Genomic DNA, 19,311 nt, shown 5'->3' with positions numbered 1-19,311 from the left:
CTCTCATCTCCCACAAATTACAATATTGAAATTAATCAACCAACCCAATTCCAATCCTTTAACTGAAAAAAATCAGTTACTCTTTAAAAAAATTAAATCTAATTCCTCCTTCTTCCAATTCTAGCATGAATGGATTTATCAACTAAAAAAATCAGATTCATAAACTCAAGCTGTTGATCGATCAAAGTTTCCCCCTCATAACTCGCACAGCAGCAATAAAATAAATAAGAAATCACAATCAAACCAAGTAGCACAGAAAGAACAACGAAGAAGTGAAGGATTAGAATCTCCCCACCTCATATTAACCACGGCAGAACAAAGAAGGAAGAAGGACGAATCTATCACGCTGCACAGGGGAAGAGGAAAGGAACCTTGTACACTGAACCACAGCAGCTCAGATAGGAGAGGAGAACTATTTTTGACAGCACAAAGCAAGGAAGAAGAAGAATGAATAGTGACGCACACAGACAGAAAACAACGACAACCAGAGGAAGAAAAACTCACGGTGAAATTTTCCAGCGGCGGTGCACAGAGCGGTCGCACCTGTTGACATCGACAAGCTGCCTGGCAGAGGAGGAAGAATAACTGACAGCAACTAACTCAAACACAAGTGCAGGGGACGAACTGAATGATGACAGAACAGGGAAGAGGAGAAACTTATGGCAGCAATGATGAACGGCGCTCTCTAATAAACCCACGCCGGTGCCTTTGAAGATTGAAGAGGAAGGATGGAGAACATTGTAGACAAGCTGAGATCGAAGAAGAGCAGAGGCGGTGGTTCTGGATTCTTCGAAAATGTGAAGGAGGAGAAGGAAAGAAAATGACGCGTTTTTCTCTGCATTTGATCGGGTGAGGAAGATATAAATATAAACTTTAGAAAATTGCTAAAATTACAAGAGAAAGCCCAATATTCCTTCTAATAACATAAAAAAACATGGACACTTTGGTAATTTTTCTACGATCTTAAACTAAATGAAATTAATCTTTTTTTTAAAAAAAATTAAATGTTAGACCTTCAAGTAAGCTATTAGCATAAGTTTCACTAACTCACCCATCTCCATTTGCTATAATATTAATTTAAATAAAATATAAATTAGGAGGATTTTTTTTAAGGTCATTACAATTTATATTGAGTTTGATGAGTAATTTTGAAAAGGGATAATATAATGATTTTAGACCCATAAATGCTTGATTTGATATGTGGGACTAAATCAAAATGCTAGTTGCTAATAATAGACCAATTAGCCTTTGGCGTGCCATAGTACACCTAGCTAGCAGGGTGTTTATAAGAGGTGCTAGCCCCATGTGAGGGCTAACGCATGTAGAATGGAGAGATAATAATTTGTGAGCATTGTACTCATGCTTGTTTTCATAGGCTTATCACCTGAGCTTGTTTTGTGGCTTTTAACCATACTTGATTATTTACTCTCGTGGACTGTATGTCTATGCTTGTTAGTTATTTGCCCTCATAGATTGTGTGTCTATATTTGTTAATCATTCTGATCAAGTCCTACTAAAGAGTGAAATTTGAAACTTAAGTTTTCCTAAAATTTGATCTTTTAAAGAAAACTATTATTTTTACCATATTTGGATTTTATATTAAGATGAATAATTTCCAAAGTGTTTAAACATATGTTGATGTGTAAAATGGAACTTGAATTTCTAATAAATTGCAATTAAATTCATGCAATCATGCGTTTTCCATTTACATAAATGTCCATATATATATATATATGAGGTATGTGCTTTTATTATTTTCATGTGATTATTTCATTAATTTTATGAAAGACTTATTGATGTACTTTTCATTATGTTCATTAACTATAATTGGGATGTTATTCACAAAAAAATTATTTTGGCCTCAGATATTGTAATTGAAGCTGAACCTCCTACTAATGATTGATGGGATTTTTTTGATGGAAAGTGGAGAAGCTATGGATTAAGCTTTCTTTCAATGTAAAATTTCAATTTATGAAATTATATTTTGTAAATTTAATTCTAGGTGCTCTATGTAGACTATTGTTAGGATTCTCATTTTGCTATATACTTTATTTGCTGGTTGAAAGGAGTTGATCTCCTAATTATAATGATATTTTGCCTAAAAACTTTGTGTTGTAAAATTTTTGGGAGGTCCTAGTTATAAGGGAGATCTTGTCAAAATTTTTACAAAAATATTAAAACTTTTGTTTGGATTAAAATTATTAAGAATGTCATAATTCTAATATAAATATAAATGAAAAAATTTCTCCATTTAAGGCTTTAGAGATGTAAGTTTTGATGTATATCCCATGCTAGTCAAACCTGATTTTTAGGATGTGATAATGTATCTATAATGGAAATGTGATAACCCAAGAATTTAAAAAAAAATTAAATTTTATATACATATATATAAGTTTGTGTTTTGATGGTAATTATATAAGTTCTTGTAATAAATATGATGAGGAAGAAAGCTAGTGCAATGGTAGCAGAATATGTATTTTCTCATTAGGTCGCGTGTTCGAATCTGATGACGACCAGGAAAATATTTCTCTGCTCTCTGTTTATAAAATTATGAAATTACCTTTTTCCAAATATGATAAAAGCTTCCTTCTCTTCGGCCATTGTTAAAAAACAGAGAGAGAGAGAGAGAGCATGAGAATCTGACCGACTCAATATTTTCTCTGCACCTCTGACCCTTTTCTCGTTCCAGTGATCGCCGACTCATCTCCCCTTCATGTTCGGGTCGTGGCTGGTGAGGTTGAAGCTGTAGTTGTTCTGGTTCGTTTCCTCTGTGTTTCCTGTCTCTGTTCTTTCTCTTTGTTTTCTGCTCCATCTCTGTCTGTCTTCATCGAGTCGGGTTGCTGCTAGTTCGTTTCTTTTCATTTTTCCCGAGTCGTGTTCAGTGGATCCCCCTTGTTCAACTGTACGTTTCGTTTCCTCCTTCTTGGTGTGTGCGCTGTCGGCTTTTCTGAGGTGAGGAGTTTGAACTCTTTCATTTGTTGGTTATGTTGTGCATGTGAATGGATGGAATAAGGGAGTTGAATGTTGAAAGAAAATTTGTTCTTTTCTATGCTGCTGTCGCTACTCTGTGTATAGTTACAGATCTCTCTTTTTTTTTTTTTTTTCTGCTGCTGTGTGTGCGCATGAGACTGCAGAGGGTCAGCGTGTTTTGTTGTGGCTGTGCGTGAGGAAGCTTCATGTTTAGGTTTTTCTTGCTATGTATATATGTGAACTGGTGATTAATGTGGCAAAACTTGGCTCCCCTGTCGCTGTCCATGACTGTATGTGGGTGATTGGAGTTAAGAAATATTTAAATTTTTGCATGCTTTCTATTGCTGTTGTGCCGTGCTATTGTAGGAGGGAGAGGACTCAAATTTAAGTTGGAAGTCCATTCTAAAGTTTGATAATATATATATGTGTGTGTGTGTGGGTCATAATTTTTAGAGCTAAATAAATTTAATTTGGATTGAATATAGTTAAAGAAACTATTAAAGAAAGATGGGAAGAGAGTAGCTTGGATATATAACTTAAATAATTAGAATTTATGCACCTAAAGTAATTGGTGCCAAACCTATAAAAAAATTTTTACCTCAAGAATGGAGAAGGTTATAAGTATAAAAGATAATGTTTGGTAGGAGAAGTATGTTAGTATATATTTAATATTATTAAATAAAGGGTATTTTTAAAAGTTTATATTTTTATTTTAAAAATATAAAATTAGTAAGTATATTTAATAAAGTTTATTAATAATAAAATTTTATTTAAAAATATCTTATAATTTAAAATGAAAAAAATATAATAAAGCATGAGCGTCGTCAATGAAAGCAGAAAAGTTAAAATAACAAAATTTTATAAACTATGCATTGAATGGTAGTAGAAAGAAAGGGTCATGGGGTCATGCGTGCGTTTGAGAGATAAAGGAGAGAGACAGAGACAGTGACGTGAAGAAACCAGTTGAGATGATAATAATGGCAGCAGGTGAAGAAGAAGACTGTGACTTTACCAAATCTTAACTTGTTTCCTCCAAGGAATAAATCAATTACTACTCCGGTCAAATTGCTGAGACATTTTTTTAGCTAGACTTGGTCTTTATAGGGCATTTAGTACATGTTTGACACATGCAAAAAAAATGTTTTTTTAGAATAGAAATAGAAAATATATTTAAAAAGAAAATAAAATAGGTGCATCGATCGTTTCTTTTTTTTAAAAAAAAAAACTTTTCCACCTACCAAACAATCACTAAACACTTTTTCTCACTAGTCTTCATAATAAGAGGATTAATTAAGAGTAAGAAAAGTAAGACATGTTATGATGGACCCCATGGCACGGGTGACATAGTATTAATGGCAGCGAAGCTTGAGGATGGTAATCATAAGCATGGTGACATAGAAGGAGTCCAATACTTCCAATCCAACGTACCTAAAGACCCATTACAACATATTGGAGGTCCAATGACAAGAGCCCAAACCAAAGCCATGAGGCAAGCCTTGTTCAGTCTTGTGCAAGAAGTTCAAGAGCTTGGAGAGCATTGGGGCACTGCTCTCAAGCCCAAAGGAGAGCATCTATACGTGTATAATGTATTTAAGATCCAAACTCATGAAGAGTCAAGCCCAAGAGATGCAGACCTTAGCCCAATGCAAGGAAGACTACAAGTTGAGCCTCTTGCAAGTAAGGAGGCATGAAACCCTAGTAAAGCAATCAAGGGTGGCGTGATTTTAAATCCTTTATGATCCCTTGATTGTCTCCTAAATTATTTCATATTTTAATGGTCCTTTGATTTGATTTTCTATTTTGAGTCTAGTCAAAGGTTAGAATTAATTATAATATTAAATTTTGTAATCCCATAATTTTAGGATCACATCTCCTAAATTATGTGGCTGAATATTTTATCATTATTTTATATTATTTCTCCTTTTAGTATTAGGAAATTATGGTTTTAATTTTAGGAAATATTTTTCTATGAGCCTATATAAATTAGGCATGCTCCCTATTGTAAAGAACACAGAAGTTGAATGAAATTATTCATTTTAGAGTTTATAACTCTTGTGAGCCTTAGTGCTTTGTGGTGGTATCCCGTGTGAGAAACAGACGTGATCAAGAGCGTGATCAACTTTTGTGGTGTCTTCGAAGGTTGAGGTTCCTAGAGGCAGGTGCTCTAGAGGATCTTTTCCTTGATCATTATCCTATTGTTTATTTCATACCTTTCTTTATTTCCGTCATAAATTTCGTCCCTTTCTTTTTGTTCTTGTGTTTTTATTGTTTCAGGGTTCTGTCTCTAAACTAGCACGATTCTTCTTCCGCATCCCTATCAGATTGGCATCAGAGCTTTAGTTGCTAGTTTTGGTTTAAATTCTTGTCCTTCCTTCTTCTTTTTCATCTTGAGTTATTTCTTTTTGTGATCATCTCTTATCTACCCCATCTACTTCTATCTTTTGGTTTTTCTCTTCTTTATCTTTGTGACTTTTTATCTTATGTGAGTTTTCATTTTATTAGCCTTCTCAAAAAAAAAGAAAAAAAAGACCTAGAAATTCGTGCAAAAAAAGGCAAAAAAAAAGTGTTAGTGTGTTGAGAAAAAAAAAGAGAAAAAAAATCCGAAAATTCAAAAAAAATTACAAAAAAATATATTGCTGTGAGTTATAACTGTAGAAAAAGGCTATTCTTAAACTCCAAGTCACCAAGAGGTTGCCTAAAGAGAAAAGTCAACTTGGATATAAGAAAGTCTTATACGTTGATCACTTTCTTATTTTTAATTTTTGGTAGCACTTTTCAAATTCTCTACTCTCTTATTTGCTATTTGTGCTACTCTCTTATTTTATTTAGTTTTTTATTTTTTTCTTTGAGTATTTGACTCTTTGACTTTTATTTCTTTCTTTCTTATTTTGTTGTCACGTGTGGTTTTTCCTTTAACAAGCTTAATTTTATTTAAAAATTTTGCTTTCCTATTTGTTTCAAAATTGCAAAAAAAAAAAAAAATCCTCTTTTCACCTTGTGCTTGTTTTCTAGTTTCCTTAAATTAGAAGATATTCACTTGATTGTTCCTTAGTTTCTTGATTTGTGTTGGTTTCACCATTGGATTCTATCCACAAGCTTAGTGAGTGGTAAAAGGCAAGTGTGTTTTTCATCATTAAAAAAAAAGCCATTACTTTTTTTTTGTGAAACACGAGTGACTTTATCTTGAGAGTAAACACATGAGTTTGTATGTGTGAGGACCTATTTTTATCTTATATGGTTTCTAGTGCTTCTGTGAACATGAATAACAAGGATGAATCCCCTAGTATTGATATGAACTCTGTTTTAGAACTTATCAAAACACAGTTGCAGTAGTTTCGCTTGGAACTTGATCATAGGTTCCATAAAGAGGATAAAGATGAGCCGGAGACTTCCTCTTCTAAAGGAAAGAAGCATAAGATCCCCAGCGATGATGAGGAGTATGAAGAACCCCCTTCTCCTAAGGGAAAGAAATCCTCAAAGCGTGGTGTTGACTTACCGGACCAAAAAGTAAAGTATCCTTCATTCAAGGGTAGCAACAATCCAGAAAAATACCTTGATTGGGAAATGAAGATGGACCAAAACTTCATGACTCTTGATTTGTCTGAGTCAAGGAAGGTAAAAACTGCTTCTTTGAATTTCATTGACTATGCTGTTTATTGGTGGCAAGATTTACAGTACAAAAGAAGCCAACTTAGGAAAAAGCCCATTAAAACGTGGGAGAAGCTTAAAAGGTACTTGAGAAAGGCTTATGTCCCCAGCTACTACTATACAGAGCTGAATAGAAAATTGAAAATGTTTTCTCAAGGATCTATGACAGTGGAGGAGTATGTGCACGAGTTGAATATCTTGAAGTTTCGTGCAAACATTCAAGAAAATGAACGTGAAGCAATGTCAAGAATTATGGATGGCTTGAGGCTAGAGTTGAGAGATAAGCCTGACTTGTACACTTTTGTGGACAAGGAAGAGCTCATACACAAGGCTATAAAGTTGGAGCAAAGAAATAAGAACAAACGTTCCAAGTCCTCTTGGAAAGACTCTAAGACAACTTCCAAATGGAAGGATTCCAAAGCCAAAGATACATCTCAGGCCAAGGAAGAAATAAAGACCAAGTATGAGGGTAAAACTTCTAACCCTAAACCTTCTTCTTATTCATCTAACACTTCTCCTATTAAGTGTTTCAAATGTCATGGTGTGGGCCACATGGCGAGAGATTGTAGCAATAAAAGGGTTATGATCTTGCGAGATGATGGTGGCTATGATAGTGTGCATGAAAGTGATAAAGATGATGCTGATAATGTTGATGATGATTCTACCTCTCATGAATCAAATGATGAGCTTGAATGCAATGGTGTAGTTGACTCTATCTTGGTGGCAAGAAGAGCTCTCAATATTCAACCAAAGGAGGATGATGAACATGAGCAACGCGAGCATATTTTTCACACTAGATGCTTCATCAAAGAGAAAGTGTGTAGCATGGTAATTGATGGTGGTAGTTGCACTAACGTCGCTAGCACTTTACTTGTAGATAAATTATCTTTACCTTTAATTCCATACCCTAAGCCCTACAAATTGCAATGGTTGAATGATTCTGCTGAAATTAGAGTTTCTAAGCAAGTGTTGATTACTTTCTCTGTTGGAGTTTATACTTGTGATGTATTATGTGATGTAGCCCCTATGTTTGCTGGACACTTGTTATTAGGTAAGCCTTAGTAGTTTGATAGTAAGGCTACTCATGATGGTTTTAGAAATTGTTACAAGGTGCCTTTTAAAGGTAAGATTGTTGTATTAAATCCTCTTAGGCCCATCCAAGCCTATGAAGATCAACTAAAGATTACTCAAGATTACAAGCAAAGGAGAGATCTCCTTGATTGTGGCATGAGTGAGAGAGAAAAGAAAGAGAGTATTACTTTACTTGAAAATCAATCAAAAGAGAGGAAAAAGAGTGGTGAGAAGGTGAGAAAAGAAAAAAATAGAATGGTAGGAGTGAAGGAAAATAGTGAAAAAAAATATTATTGTGTGGGAAAAGTAAGATTCAAGAGGCTTTGATGAGTGAGCAAGCTCTTATTGTAATTCCCAAGAATATTTATTTTTCTACTAATACTTTTGACCCCACTTTGCCTTCTAGTGTTGTCTCTTTGTTGCAGGATTATAGAGATCTATTCCCTGATGAAATTCCCGATGGACTTCCTCCCTTAAGAGGAATTGAGCATAGGATAGATTTCTTGCCTGGAGCTGCTATTCCAAACAAGCCTGCTTATAGGGCTAACCCTGAAGAGACTAAGGAGATCCAGCGCCAAGTAGAGGAATTGATGATGAAAGGCTTTGTACGTGAGAGCCTTAGCCCTTGTGCTGTCCCTATTATCTTGGTGCCAAAAAAAGACGGATCTTGGAGGATGTGTGTTGATTGTAGAGCAATTAACAAAATCACTGTAAAGTATCATTACCCTATCCCTAGACTTGATGATATGCTTGATGAATTGCATGGTGCTTCTATCTTTTCTAAAATTGATCTTAGAAGTGGTTATCATCAAATTCGTATGAAAGAGGGTGATGAATGAAAAACTGCCTTTAAAACTAAATTTGGATTATACGAATGGTTAGTTATGCCTTTTGGTGTGACTAATGCTCCTAGCACTTTTATGGCATTAATGAATCATGTTTTTAGAAAGTTTATAGGCAAGTTTGTTGTGGTTTACTTTGATGATATTTTGATTTATAGTAAATCTTTGACTGATCATATGAATCATCTTAAAAATGTGTTTGACATCTTGAGGGAATATAAGTTATATGCTAATTTTCAAAAGTGTTTCTTTTGCATGGACTCTGTTATCTTTTTGGGATTTATTGTTGGATCACAGGGAATTCGTGTAGATGAGGAGAAAGTTAAGGCTATTCGTGAATGGCCAACCCCTAAGAATGCAAGTGAAGTGAGAAGCTTCCATGGCTTAGCAAGCTTCTATAGGAGATTTGTTAGGGATTTCTCTAGCATTGCTGCCCCTCTTAATGAACTTGTTAAGAAGAATGCGACCTTTAAATGGGGTAAAACACAAGAAAGGGCCTTCCAAACCCTAAAGGATAAATTGACTAATGCCCATTTACTTGTTTTGCCTAATTTCTCTAAAGCATTTGAAATTCAATGTGATGCTTCTGGTATTGGTATAGGTGCTGTTTTAATGCAGGATTCTAAGCCCATAGCTTACTTCAGTGAAAAGCTTCACGGCGCAGCTTTGAATTATTCCACCTATGACAAAGAGCTTTATGCTCTAAAGAGGGCTTAGAAACATGGCAACATTATTTGTGGCCCAAGGAATTCATCATTCATTCTGATCATGAAAGTTTAAAGTTTCTCAAGTCTCAAGGTAAGTTAAACAAGAGACATGCTCGCTGGATGGAATTTATTCAAACCTTTCCTTATGTGATTAAGCATAAGCAAGGTAAAGAAAATATCGTTGCTGATGCCTTATCTCGAAGGTATACATTACTTTCCTATTTGCATGCTCAATTACTTGGTTTTGAGATTCTAAAAGATCTTTATAAAACTGATCCTGATTTTGAAAATATTTGAAAATCTTGTGAAAATCATGGATCTGGTGATTTCTTTAAATTTGATGGATTTCTTTTTAAGAAAAATAAATTATGCATTCCTATTTGTTCTATGCGTGAGTTGCTTACTAAGGAAGCACATAGTGGTGGTTTGATGGGACACTTTGGAGTAGATAAAACTTTGGCTATTTTGTCTGATCATTTCTTTTGGCTTCACATGTGGAAAGATGTCATATCTGTTTGTGATAAATGCATTAAATGTAGACAGGCAAAATCTAAGATCCAACCTCATGGACTTTACTCTCCTTTACCCATCCCCTCTCACCCTTAGGAACATATCTCTATGGATTTTGTAATTGGATTGCCTAAATCTTCTGTAGGCAAAGATTCCATATTTGTTGTTATTGATAGGTTCTCTAAGATGGCACACTTTATTGCTTGTGCTAAGACTAATGATGCTGTTAACATTGCTGACTTATTCTTTAAAGAGATTGTTCGTTTGCATGGTTTACCTAAGACTATTGTGAGTGACAGAGATGTGAAGTTTCTTAGTCATTTCTGGCGTATCCTATAGCATAAATTAGGGACTAAGTTACTTTTTTCCACTACTGCCCATCCACAAACTGATGGTCAAACTGAGGTAGTTAACAGAACTATGACTATACTATTACGAGCAATAATTTAGAAGAATTTGAAGAATTGGGTGAATTGTTTACCTCATATTGAATTTGCTTACAACAGGGCTGTTCATTCTTCTACTTCTTATTCTCCATTTGAAATTGTTTATGGTTTCAATCCATTATCTCCTATTGATATTTTACCTTTGCTTTTCTCTGAGCATGCTAACGCTGATGGCAAGAAAAAAGCTAAGTTTGTGCAGGACTTACATGCTAAGGTTAAAGCAAACATAGAGCGAAAGAATGAGCAATATGCCAAGCAAGCTAATAAAGGCAGGAGACGTGTGATCTTTGAGCCTGGAGATTGGGTTTGGTTACATTTAAGGAAAGAGAGATTTCCTAATCAAAGGAAGTTCAAACTTCAAGCTCGAGGAGATGGACCTTTCCAAGTTTTGGAAAGAATTAATGATAATGCTTACAAGATTGATTTGCCTAGCTCTTATGGCAATGCTAGTGCCACATTTAATGTTTTTGATTTATCTTTATATGATTCTGCAGATTCGAGGACGAATCCTTTCCAACTGGGAGGGAATGATGGACCCCATGGCACGGGTGACATAGCATTAATGGCAACGAAGCTTGAGGATGGTAATCATGAGCATGGTGATATAGAAGGAGTCCAATACTTCCAATCCAACGTACCTAAAGACCCATTACAACATATTGGAGGTCCAATGACAAGAGCCCGAACCAAAGCCATGAGGCAAGCCTTGTTCAGTCTTGTGCAAGAAGTTCAAGAGCTTGGAGAGCATTGGGGCACTGCTCTCAAGCCCAAAGGAGAGCATCTATACGTGTATAATGTATTTAAGATCCAAACTCATGAAGAGTCAAGCCCAAGAGATGCAGACCTTAACCCAATGCAAGGAAGACTACAAGTTGAGCCTCTTGCAAGTAAGGAGGCATGAAACCCTAGTAAAGCAGTCAAGGGTGGCGTGATTTTAAATCCTTTATGATCCCTTGATTGTCTCCTAAATTATTTTATATTTTAATGGTCCTTTGATTTGATTTTCTATTTTGAGTCTAGTCAAAGGTTAGAATTAATTATAATATTAAATTTTGTAATCCTATAATTTTAGGATCACATCTCCTAAATTATGTGGCTGAATATTTTATCATTATTTTATATTATTTCTCCTTTTAGTATTAGGAAATTATGGTTTTAATTTTAGGAAATATTTTTCTATGAGCCTATATAAATTAGGCATGCTCCCTATTGTAAAGAACACAGAAGTTGAATGAAATTATTCATTTTAGAGTTTATAACTCTTGTGAGCCTTAGTGCTTTGTGGTGGTATCCCGTGTGAGAAACAAACGTGATCAAGAGCGTGATCAACTTTTGTGGTGTCTTCGAAGGTTGAGGTTCCTAGAGGCAGGTGCTTCAGAGGATCTTCTCCTTGATCATTATCCTATTGTTTACTTCATACCTTTCTTTATTTTCATCATAAATTTCGTCCCTTTCTTTTTGTTCTTGTGTTTTTGTTGTTTCAGGGTTCTGTCCCTAAACTAGCACGATTCTGCTTCCGCGTCCCTATCATGTTATTTTTTCATGGAAGTAATGAAACAGCCACTTTTATAAGTATGTGAAATATAATTTATTTGTATCCGAGAAAGTATATAATAAGCACACACCACACAATCCTTTCTAACTTTATTTTATTAGTAGTAAATAATAATAAGAGGATTTGGACGCCGCCTGCTCCAGTTCATAGCAGAAAAAAAATAATGGCGGTGAGAGACTATCATGCACAGATACGAAATATGGATCAGATGCGATGCATATTTGATATATCAATATTTTTATTTTAAAAAAAATATAGAGTATGATAAATCTAGGACACTTGTATATATCTATAGAAAAAACATAAAGCACACTAAAAATATATTTTTGAATATAATCCTTTTGTTTTAAATATTACTGCTCCCATATCATAGAAGATATTTAGATAAAAAAGTTAAATTTACAAACTAATTTATAACCTAAAATTATGGAAATACTTAAAATTAAATACTAAATATATTAGCAAATAGATGAAAAGTTTAGTTTTGGGACTATAAGAGACCTATTTTCCAAGAAATGTTAATATTTGATTTTAAAAAATTTTTAAGAAGATATTATAAACAAAAATATATAATAATATTTAACAAAATTTAATTTCTTAAAAAAATGCATTGAAGTATCAACTTTGATGTTTTGACTCGCAGTTTCAAAGCATTGATATGTATCAAAAGTTAAAAATATTTTTTAATTAACAATAATATTTTGATACATTAAAGATATATGTTGAAGAAGTATCATTACGTACCAGTATCGGGTACAATATTGACATGAATATGTGAAGCAATTTGAGGTGTCCATACTTCATAACTAATAAATAATCAATTTATTTTGTGCTGGATAAAAATTTAGAAAAATTATAAACAGGTTTTAGATAAAAAAATTAATTATTTCCTTAGTCTCATTTACATATGAATCTTTTGTATTTAGAAAGTGAAAAACATTTGGGTGTATATTTAGAAGTGAAAAACATTTGGGTAATTAATCTTTTCATTTCGGACTTACTCCTTCTCTGTTTTCGGACTTAGTATTTTCGTTCCTTCCTCTGTTTTTTCTTCTCTTTGTCGTTGCACTAGCTTCACCCTTGCCATTGGTATGTGTGTCTCCTTCTCGCTGGAAACTCGTTCAATCCCTCCCCCTCTGCTGTTCGTCTGTTTATGTTATGTGCCGCAGCTGAGCCTCTCCTCTGTTTCTTCACTGTTGAGTGCTGACAGAAGTGTGCAGGTGTTCATGTCTTTTCTTTTCTTTTCTTTTTCTCCATCTCAGTTGCTGGACGTCCATGTGTGTGCTCTTAGTAAGCTCAAATCCATCCTCTTTTTGGTTTGTAATTTCAGCTTTATCTCCTTCTCGTGGGTCAGACAAGCTAAAGCTCTTCTCCTCTTCTCTATGTAGTCCGTGAGGTATGGTGTTGCAGCTATTACTGTGCTTTGGTTGAGGTAAGGTGTTGATTCTTTCTTCTTACGTGAGTATGATTTTAATAGCAGTGTGAATCATGCTTCTTCTTCCTTGAACCGAGTGCATCCCTGTTTCTCTAGTTGCTGTCACGATTTTTTTGAAATTAAGTGGTAATTTCGGTTGATGCTGTGCCTGATTTTAGTTGGTGCTAAGCTGAATGTTGATGATAAAGTTTATGTGGGAAGTTGATTAAATGGCTACATAATTGTTGTCACCTGAAATTGGATGCTTTCAAGGTGTTTATAGAAATGCTTGAAAGAAGAGTTTGTAGAAAATAGTATTATTAAATTGGCACAATTTAGCTTGGCTAAATAAATATTTCTACACGCGAGTTATAATGTTAAGGTACTGGTCATACTCGTGTAACACCTAAAGGGAAATAATTTGATTAAATGATAATCAAGATTTTGCTAAGTTTAAAATAAGAAATGTGTTAATAGCTAGGGTTGAATATTGTTTGGTATTGTTGAATACTTGATAGAGGTTGTTCAAGGACTTATTGAGAATTTAAGAGGTAATGAGAAATTTAAAGAATATTTGAAGAATTTAAATATTAATTTCACTTATATTAAGAAGGAAAAGTAATAATGATATAAGAGCTGCTAGTTTAAATGCTAGATTAATTTGGTGTATCACTGGAGTAAGCGTGAAATTGAGGAAATTTAATTATAAGATTATTGAAAACTCTCAAGTGAATGGGTGACGTTTCGAATCAATTTCTAATAGAATGTTTATAAAATACCTTTATTTAAATTTGACTATTATTTCTTTATAAATTATAAAAATATTCTTGTTAATTTTTTTTTCTAATAATTATTTTATTTATGAACACATGTTAATTTTACTAAAGATTTATATTGTTGGTAAACAATGATTAAAACAGATATATGACAAATGGTATAATTTCTTAGAAGTAGTTTAATTATTTAATTATACGTGACAAAATTTTTATTGCAATGATTCATGTATGGAAGAAATAATAATTAATTTGGATAATTAAAAATGATAGTTGGATAGCATTTGCAAGTGAAAATTTTGAAACTATTTTTCTTACTCCATACACACTTGATTTTAATGAGGGGATTAAGTCCAGAAAGCTTTATGCTAATAGCAGTTCTGTTAGCCCTTAGCGTGCCATGATACACCTAGCTAGCAGGATGCTTGCAGGAGATACTAGCCTCATGTGAAAGCCAATGCATATGGATCGGAGGGATGGTAATTCGTGAGTATTATATTCACGCTTGTTTTCGTGGTCCTCATGCCTGTGTTTGATTCATGTCTTTTAGCTGTGCTTGATTGGTTATTTGCTCTTGTGAACTGTGTGTTCATGCTTGATTGATTATTTGCTTTCTTGAACTATGTGTCCTTGTTTGTTATTCATTCTGATAAAGCCCTCCTAAAATTTAAATTTAAATTTATCATTTATCTATTAATCTTCTAAAAGTATTTTATTGAACTGCACTATTATTAAAAATGTTTATACTTTATGAGTTGTATCTAATTTTAAACACTTACATGATTCTAATAGCAGTTGGTTAATGTCATTGTTATGTTATTGAGAAAAGTCATTATTTATTGCTAGCTCATGTATATGTTTCATTAGTTTATTAAGTCATTTTGAATTAAGTTTATTAGTCACCATCTTCATAATTTCTTTAAAATTTATATTTTTGACTAGAATGCTTCTCATCAAAAATTTTTTTGATCTCAAATATCATACTTGATTCTATACTTCCTATGGATCATTGAGAGACCCTATTACTTTTTGAAAAAAGGAAGCACATGGTGATTATTCTTTTTGGTGAAACTTTGTACTATATTTGTAAATTGTAAGTTAGTGCTTCATGTACAGTATAGTTGGGTATTAGTCTTATTTTATTATTTTGTAAATTGCTGGAATGGAGCTAGTCTTCTTGCTAGTTAGGATGACATGTTTTGTTGTCATGGAAATTTTGGGAGGTTCAAATTATAGAGGAGACTCTGTTAAAATTTTTACAAAATATTTAAAACTTTACAAATTTTATTATTATATATAACTTACATGTATCAATGTTTTAGCTTGATTTCTAATTAATAAAGGCCTATAAAATATAAGTTCACCTCATATTTCATGCTGATTATACCTTTAGTATCGGGGTGTAACAAATATATCAAGAACTTTGAAGATTGAGGCTTCATAACTTAGAGAGAATAAACTTATTTTGTGGGAAATAAAAATTTGGAAAAATTATAACTAAATAGGTCATAGATAAAAAAAAAATAAATATTTCCTTAGAGATCTCAATTACTTATCAAACTTTTGTATTCAAAAGTGGATAACCTTTGGGTAATCGATCTTTTTATTTGGGACCTATATGTAACTATCCCTTAAAATTTCCATCCACGTCCATCCAACTATATATAAATAGGATCAAGACTACCTGTGTCCTTGGCCAGTTTAGGATCAGGCAAGAGATTTCCATGGGAGTCTAATTATTACAAATGGAAGTAGAATTGGAAATACATGTGCACAAAAGTGAGTTTTAAAAATATATTTGGTATAACTGTAAAAAACTAGATACAATTTCATATTTTGTTGCACCAAAGTTTTTTAAATTAATTATGTTATTTTATTATTTTGAGTCGTAAAGTTGTGAAGAAGTCCGATGAAAAAAATCAACTCAAATGTCAAACTTAAAATCCTGAATATATTCGATTGATCTCCCTTAATTCCTCTAGTTGGTTACCAATTAATTATAAATTATACATTCAAGCAAACAAGGAATGAGAAACAAAAGCCAAAAAAAAAAAACTGAGAACAAAAATAGTAAGTGACTAAGCGATACTTTTATTATGTGTAACAAAGGTCAAAGAGACGTCCATCGACGAAAGCAGAAAAGTTAAAGAAGTCATATATTCAAAACTCTGCATTGAATGCTAGAAAGAAAGGTTCATGGGCCATAAAAAAAAAAAAAAGGTCATGGGAGCATGCGTGTGTTTGAGAGGCTGAGGAGAGAGCCGAGAGATTGACAGAGACGTGAAGAAATTAAACCAATTGAGATGATAATTTTGGCCGCAGGTGAAGACTGGATGACTTTACCAAGTCTTAACTTATTAATCCATTCTTACTTAAATTATTTGTATTAATTGTAAATAATAATATGAGAGAGAGAGAGAGTTGAAAAGACCAAGTAGGTTTATCCATCCAATGATGAAAGATGGACTTGGAACCTTTCCATTTCTTTATCATGTAACTTTTATCCCTAGAGTTGTCAAAAAGAACACCAATGAAAAGGTTCAATTATATTGACAATGAACGGGTCCACCCATTGAATGAAAATAATATTGATAAATTATTCAATTAATCCATTAATTCCTTTTATTGCAATCCAATTCATTATTAATTATATATGCACATAAAAAAAGAGCAAGTATAGGAAGTTGGAGCATGTGTTTCGTGAAAAGTCTACTGCGACATTGATAAAAATTTAAAATTTTATAACTTTTGGGGAGATGTAGAGGATTGGGATTCCACCTGCTCTGGTGATATCTAAAACGAGATAATAGTAAGAAACAATCAACTTATTCCATGGTCAATAAAAATTTGAAAAAATTATAAATAATCTCAAATGAAAAATTAATTATTTTCTTAGTCTCATTTACATATCAAACTTTTGTATTTACAAGTGGACAACCTATGGACAATTAATCTTCTTATTTCTCAACCAACAATGTTATGGGTGTAACTTTAGGCTTAGAGTTGTGAAGAAGACTGATGAAAAGGTCAACTCTAATCAACTCCTTGTTTTTATTATAAGTCACATATACTAACTCATAGAAATCAAGAAAAAATAGTTACCCGAATGAAATGGTCTAAAAATTGCATTGATTTCTATTTTTACACCTAATAATTATTTTAAAAAACAAACATTGTTTATCTACTTATTGAAAATTGAGAATAATGACATATTTGAAATAAAGGAATTAATGCTACACAAATTCTTGCAAAGTGATTTATACTTAGTATCACAAAATTAGTCTAGAAATCAATTATATATATAAGACCGGAGGAAGTATATTAATGAATGGCTCAGTTCATAGGCTAGAAATAATTTTAATTAATTCAACTAATCCATTAATTCCTTTTCTTGAAATCTCATTAATTTTTTGTTATATATGAACAAAAAAAAAAGAGGAAGGATGGAAGTTGGACCATGTGTCCAATGAAAAGTCAACTGCGAGGTTGGTAATCAAAATAAATAATTAATGAACCTGGGGAGGTGTAGTTGTTAGCAAAGAACGGCTCAGACTAAACTTATTAAGGGGGATCAATGCCAATTCAAAAAGGAATTGATATATTTGTTTTGATTAAGTCGAAACTAATTAAAAGTGAATACCAATTCAATGGTGGCAGCTCCTCCCTCCAACTATAAAAAGATCACAACAACAAATGCATTTTGCCACAACAAACACACAATTCAAAGAAACTAAGGGTTTGAGAATCCAAAGATGAAAGGTTCATTAGTGATCTCTCTCTTTGCCCTCTTGGCTTTGGCTTCCTCATTTGCTTCTGCCTATGACCCCAGCCCTCTCCAAGACTTCTGTGTCGCTCTCAATGATACCAAACTCGGAGGTAAACACACACACAAAATCTAATACCGTGCATATTGTATCTCTGGGATCTCCAAAAGTGACATATTGCTAAGAATGGAGCGTACTATTTTCTCTCTATATATCTCTCTTCACTTCAAAGATTGCTAATTGATTGTTCATGTGTTTGTGCTTTTGTGCAGTAATTGTGAATGGGGAATTCTGCAAAGATCCCAAGCTTGCCAAAGCAGAAGACTTCTTCTACCACGTAATGCCAGGGAACACATCCAACCCATTGGGCTCCAAAGTGACTCCAGTGACTGTGAAAGAAATTCCAGGGCTCAACACTCTTGGTATCTCCCTTGCTCGTGTCGATTTTGCACCGTACGGTTTGAATCCTCCCCACACTCACCCTCGTGGCACTGAGTTGTTGATCGTCATCGAAGGAACTCTCTTGGTAGGATTTGTGGCTTCCAATCAAAATGATAACCGCCTCTTCACCAAAGTCCTCAGCAAAGGAGATGTGTTTGTGTTCCCCATTGGTCAGATTCACTTTCAACTCAATGTTGGGCACGACAATGCTGTAGCCATTGCTGGTCTAAGCAGCCAAAATCCAGGAGTGATTACCATTGCTAATGCTCTATTTAAATCCAATCCTCTCATCTCTCCAGTGGTTCTCACTAAATCCTTCCAAGTTGACAAGAGCATAATTGCTTATCTTCAGAAGCAATCTTGGTACGACAATAACTAAACAGACCATCCAGTTCCCATCCGTAATTCTACTTCATCTTGATTTTTGCTTCATGCAACTCCAATTATAACTTTTTTTAGTGTCCAACTCCAATAAGATCTTTTAATAAATATAATTAATACACCCGCAGGCTTACGTTGTACCTTGTTCTCTGTAATTTCATTCATTTGGTTTCCTGCACGTGCATGTCCCTTCCGTGCGTGTACCCACTTCAATAAAACTTCAGTTTTGTGAAACAAATTTGTACGTTTCATGTGTGCTTAGTATTATTTTCTTTTCCCTTCCTCTAGGCAAACAAATACATCCCACTCGTACTTGGGGAAAAAAAAAAGAATCTTGTATTAATTCTCTGTTTTTTTTTTCCTGCCAGAATGCCAGCAAGATATATATATATATATATATATATAATATTATTGTTGATGATAAGTATTAATGTTCAATCATCATTAATTAACCAGTACGAGTGGAATATTGAAAAGGATTTGAACTAAGTAATATATACCAAAAAGTAATGTCAGCCAGAAAAAAATTGAGGGATCAGAACTTTTGCTATGGTCAATAACGTGTCTGAATTTATTCCATTTTTTTATCACCTTTTTATTTGTTCATTTGATGAAAATATTACACACACACACGCATGAAACTTTCTTCAAGTAAATAAAAATAAAGTTAGTTGTTGCTTGATGGTAAATAAATAAATAAATTCTGTAACTTTAGGTGGAGTGCGCGCGTGCACATACATGTGTGAACAAAATAAAAATTGAAGTGTTAAAACTTCAACATAAAATTAC

At 33.5% G+C, this 19,311-nt stretch overlaps 1 protein-coding gene across 1 annotated transcript; it reads left to right on the top strand.

The window, feature by feature from the left end:
- Positions 1-17,644: 17,644 nt before the first annotated feature.
- Positions 17,645-18,760, top strand: LOC129286888 (germin-like protein subfamily 1 member 7). The gene is made up of 2 exons (XM_054922976.1): positions 17,645-17,812; positions 17,973-18,760. The coding sequence occupies exons 1-2, from the start codon at positions 17,689-17,691 to the stop codon at positions 18,518-18,520; spliced, it is 672 nt and encodes a 223-aa protein (XP_054778951.1). The 5' UTR covers positions 17,645-17,688; the 3' UTR covers positions 18,521-18,760.
- Positions 18,761-19,311: the final 551 nt, after the last annotated feature.

Source organism: Prosopis cineraria, unplaced genomic scaffold (assembly GCF_029017545.1).
Source record: "Prosopis cineraria cultivar Desert tree isolate PC_DT_omini unplaced genomic scaffold, ASM2901754v1 PC11, whole genome shotgun sequence".
Taxonomy (NCBI): domain Eukaryota; kingdom Viridiplantae; phylum Streptophyta; class Magnoliopsida; order Fabales; family Fabaceae; genus Prosopis; species Prosopis cineraria.
Note: the sequence above shows the minus strand (reverse complement) of the source record. Positions and strands in the feature narration are given on the sequence as shown.

Excerpts from the sequence above, each read along its gene's own strand:
- LOC129286888 (XM_054922976.1), top strand. The coding sequence starts at position 17,689 with ATGAAAGGTTCATTAGTGATCTCTCTCTTTGCCCTCTTGGCTTTGGCT. Across the intron at positions 17,813-17,972 it reads CAATGATACCAAACTCGGAG|TAATTGTGAATGGGGAATTC; the intron begins GTAAACACACAC and ends GCTTTTGTGCAG.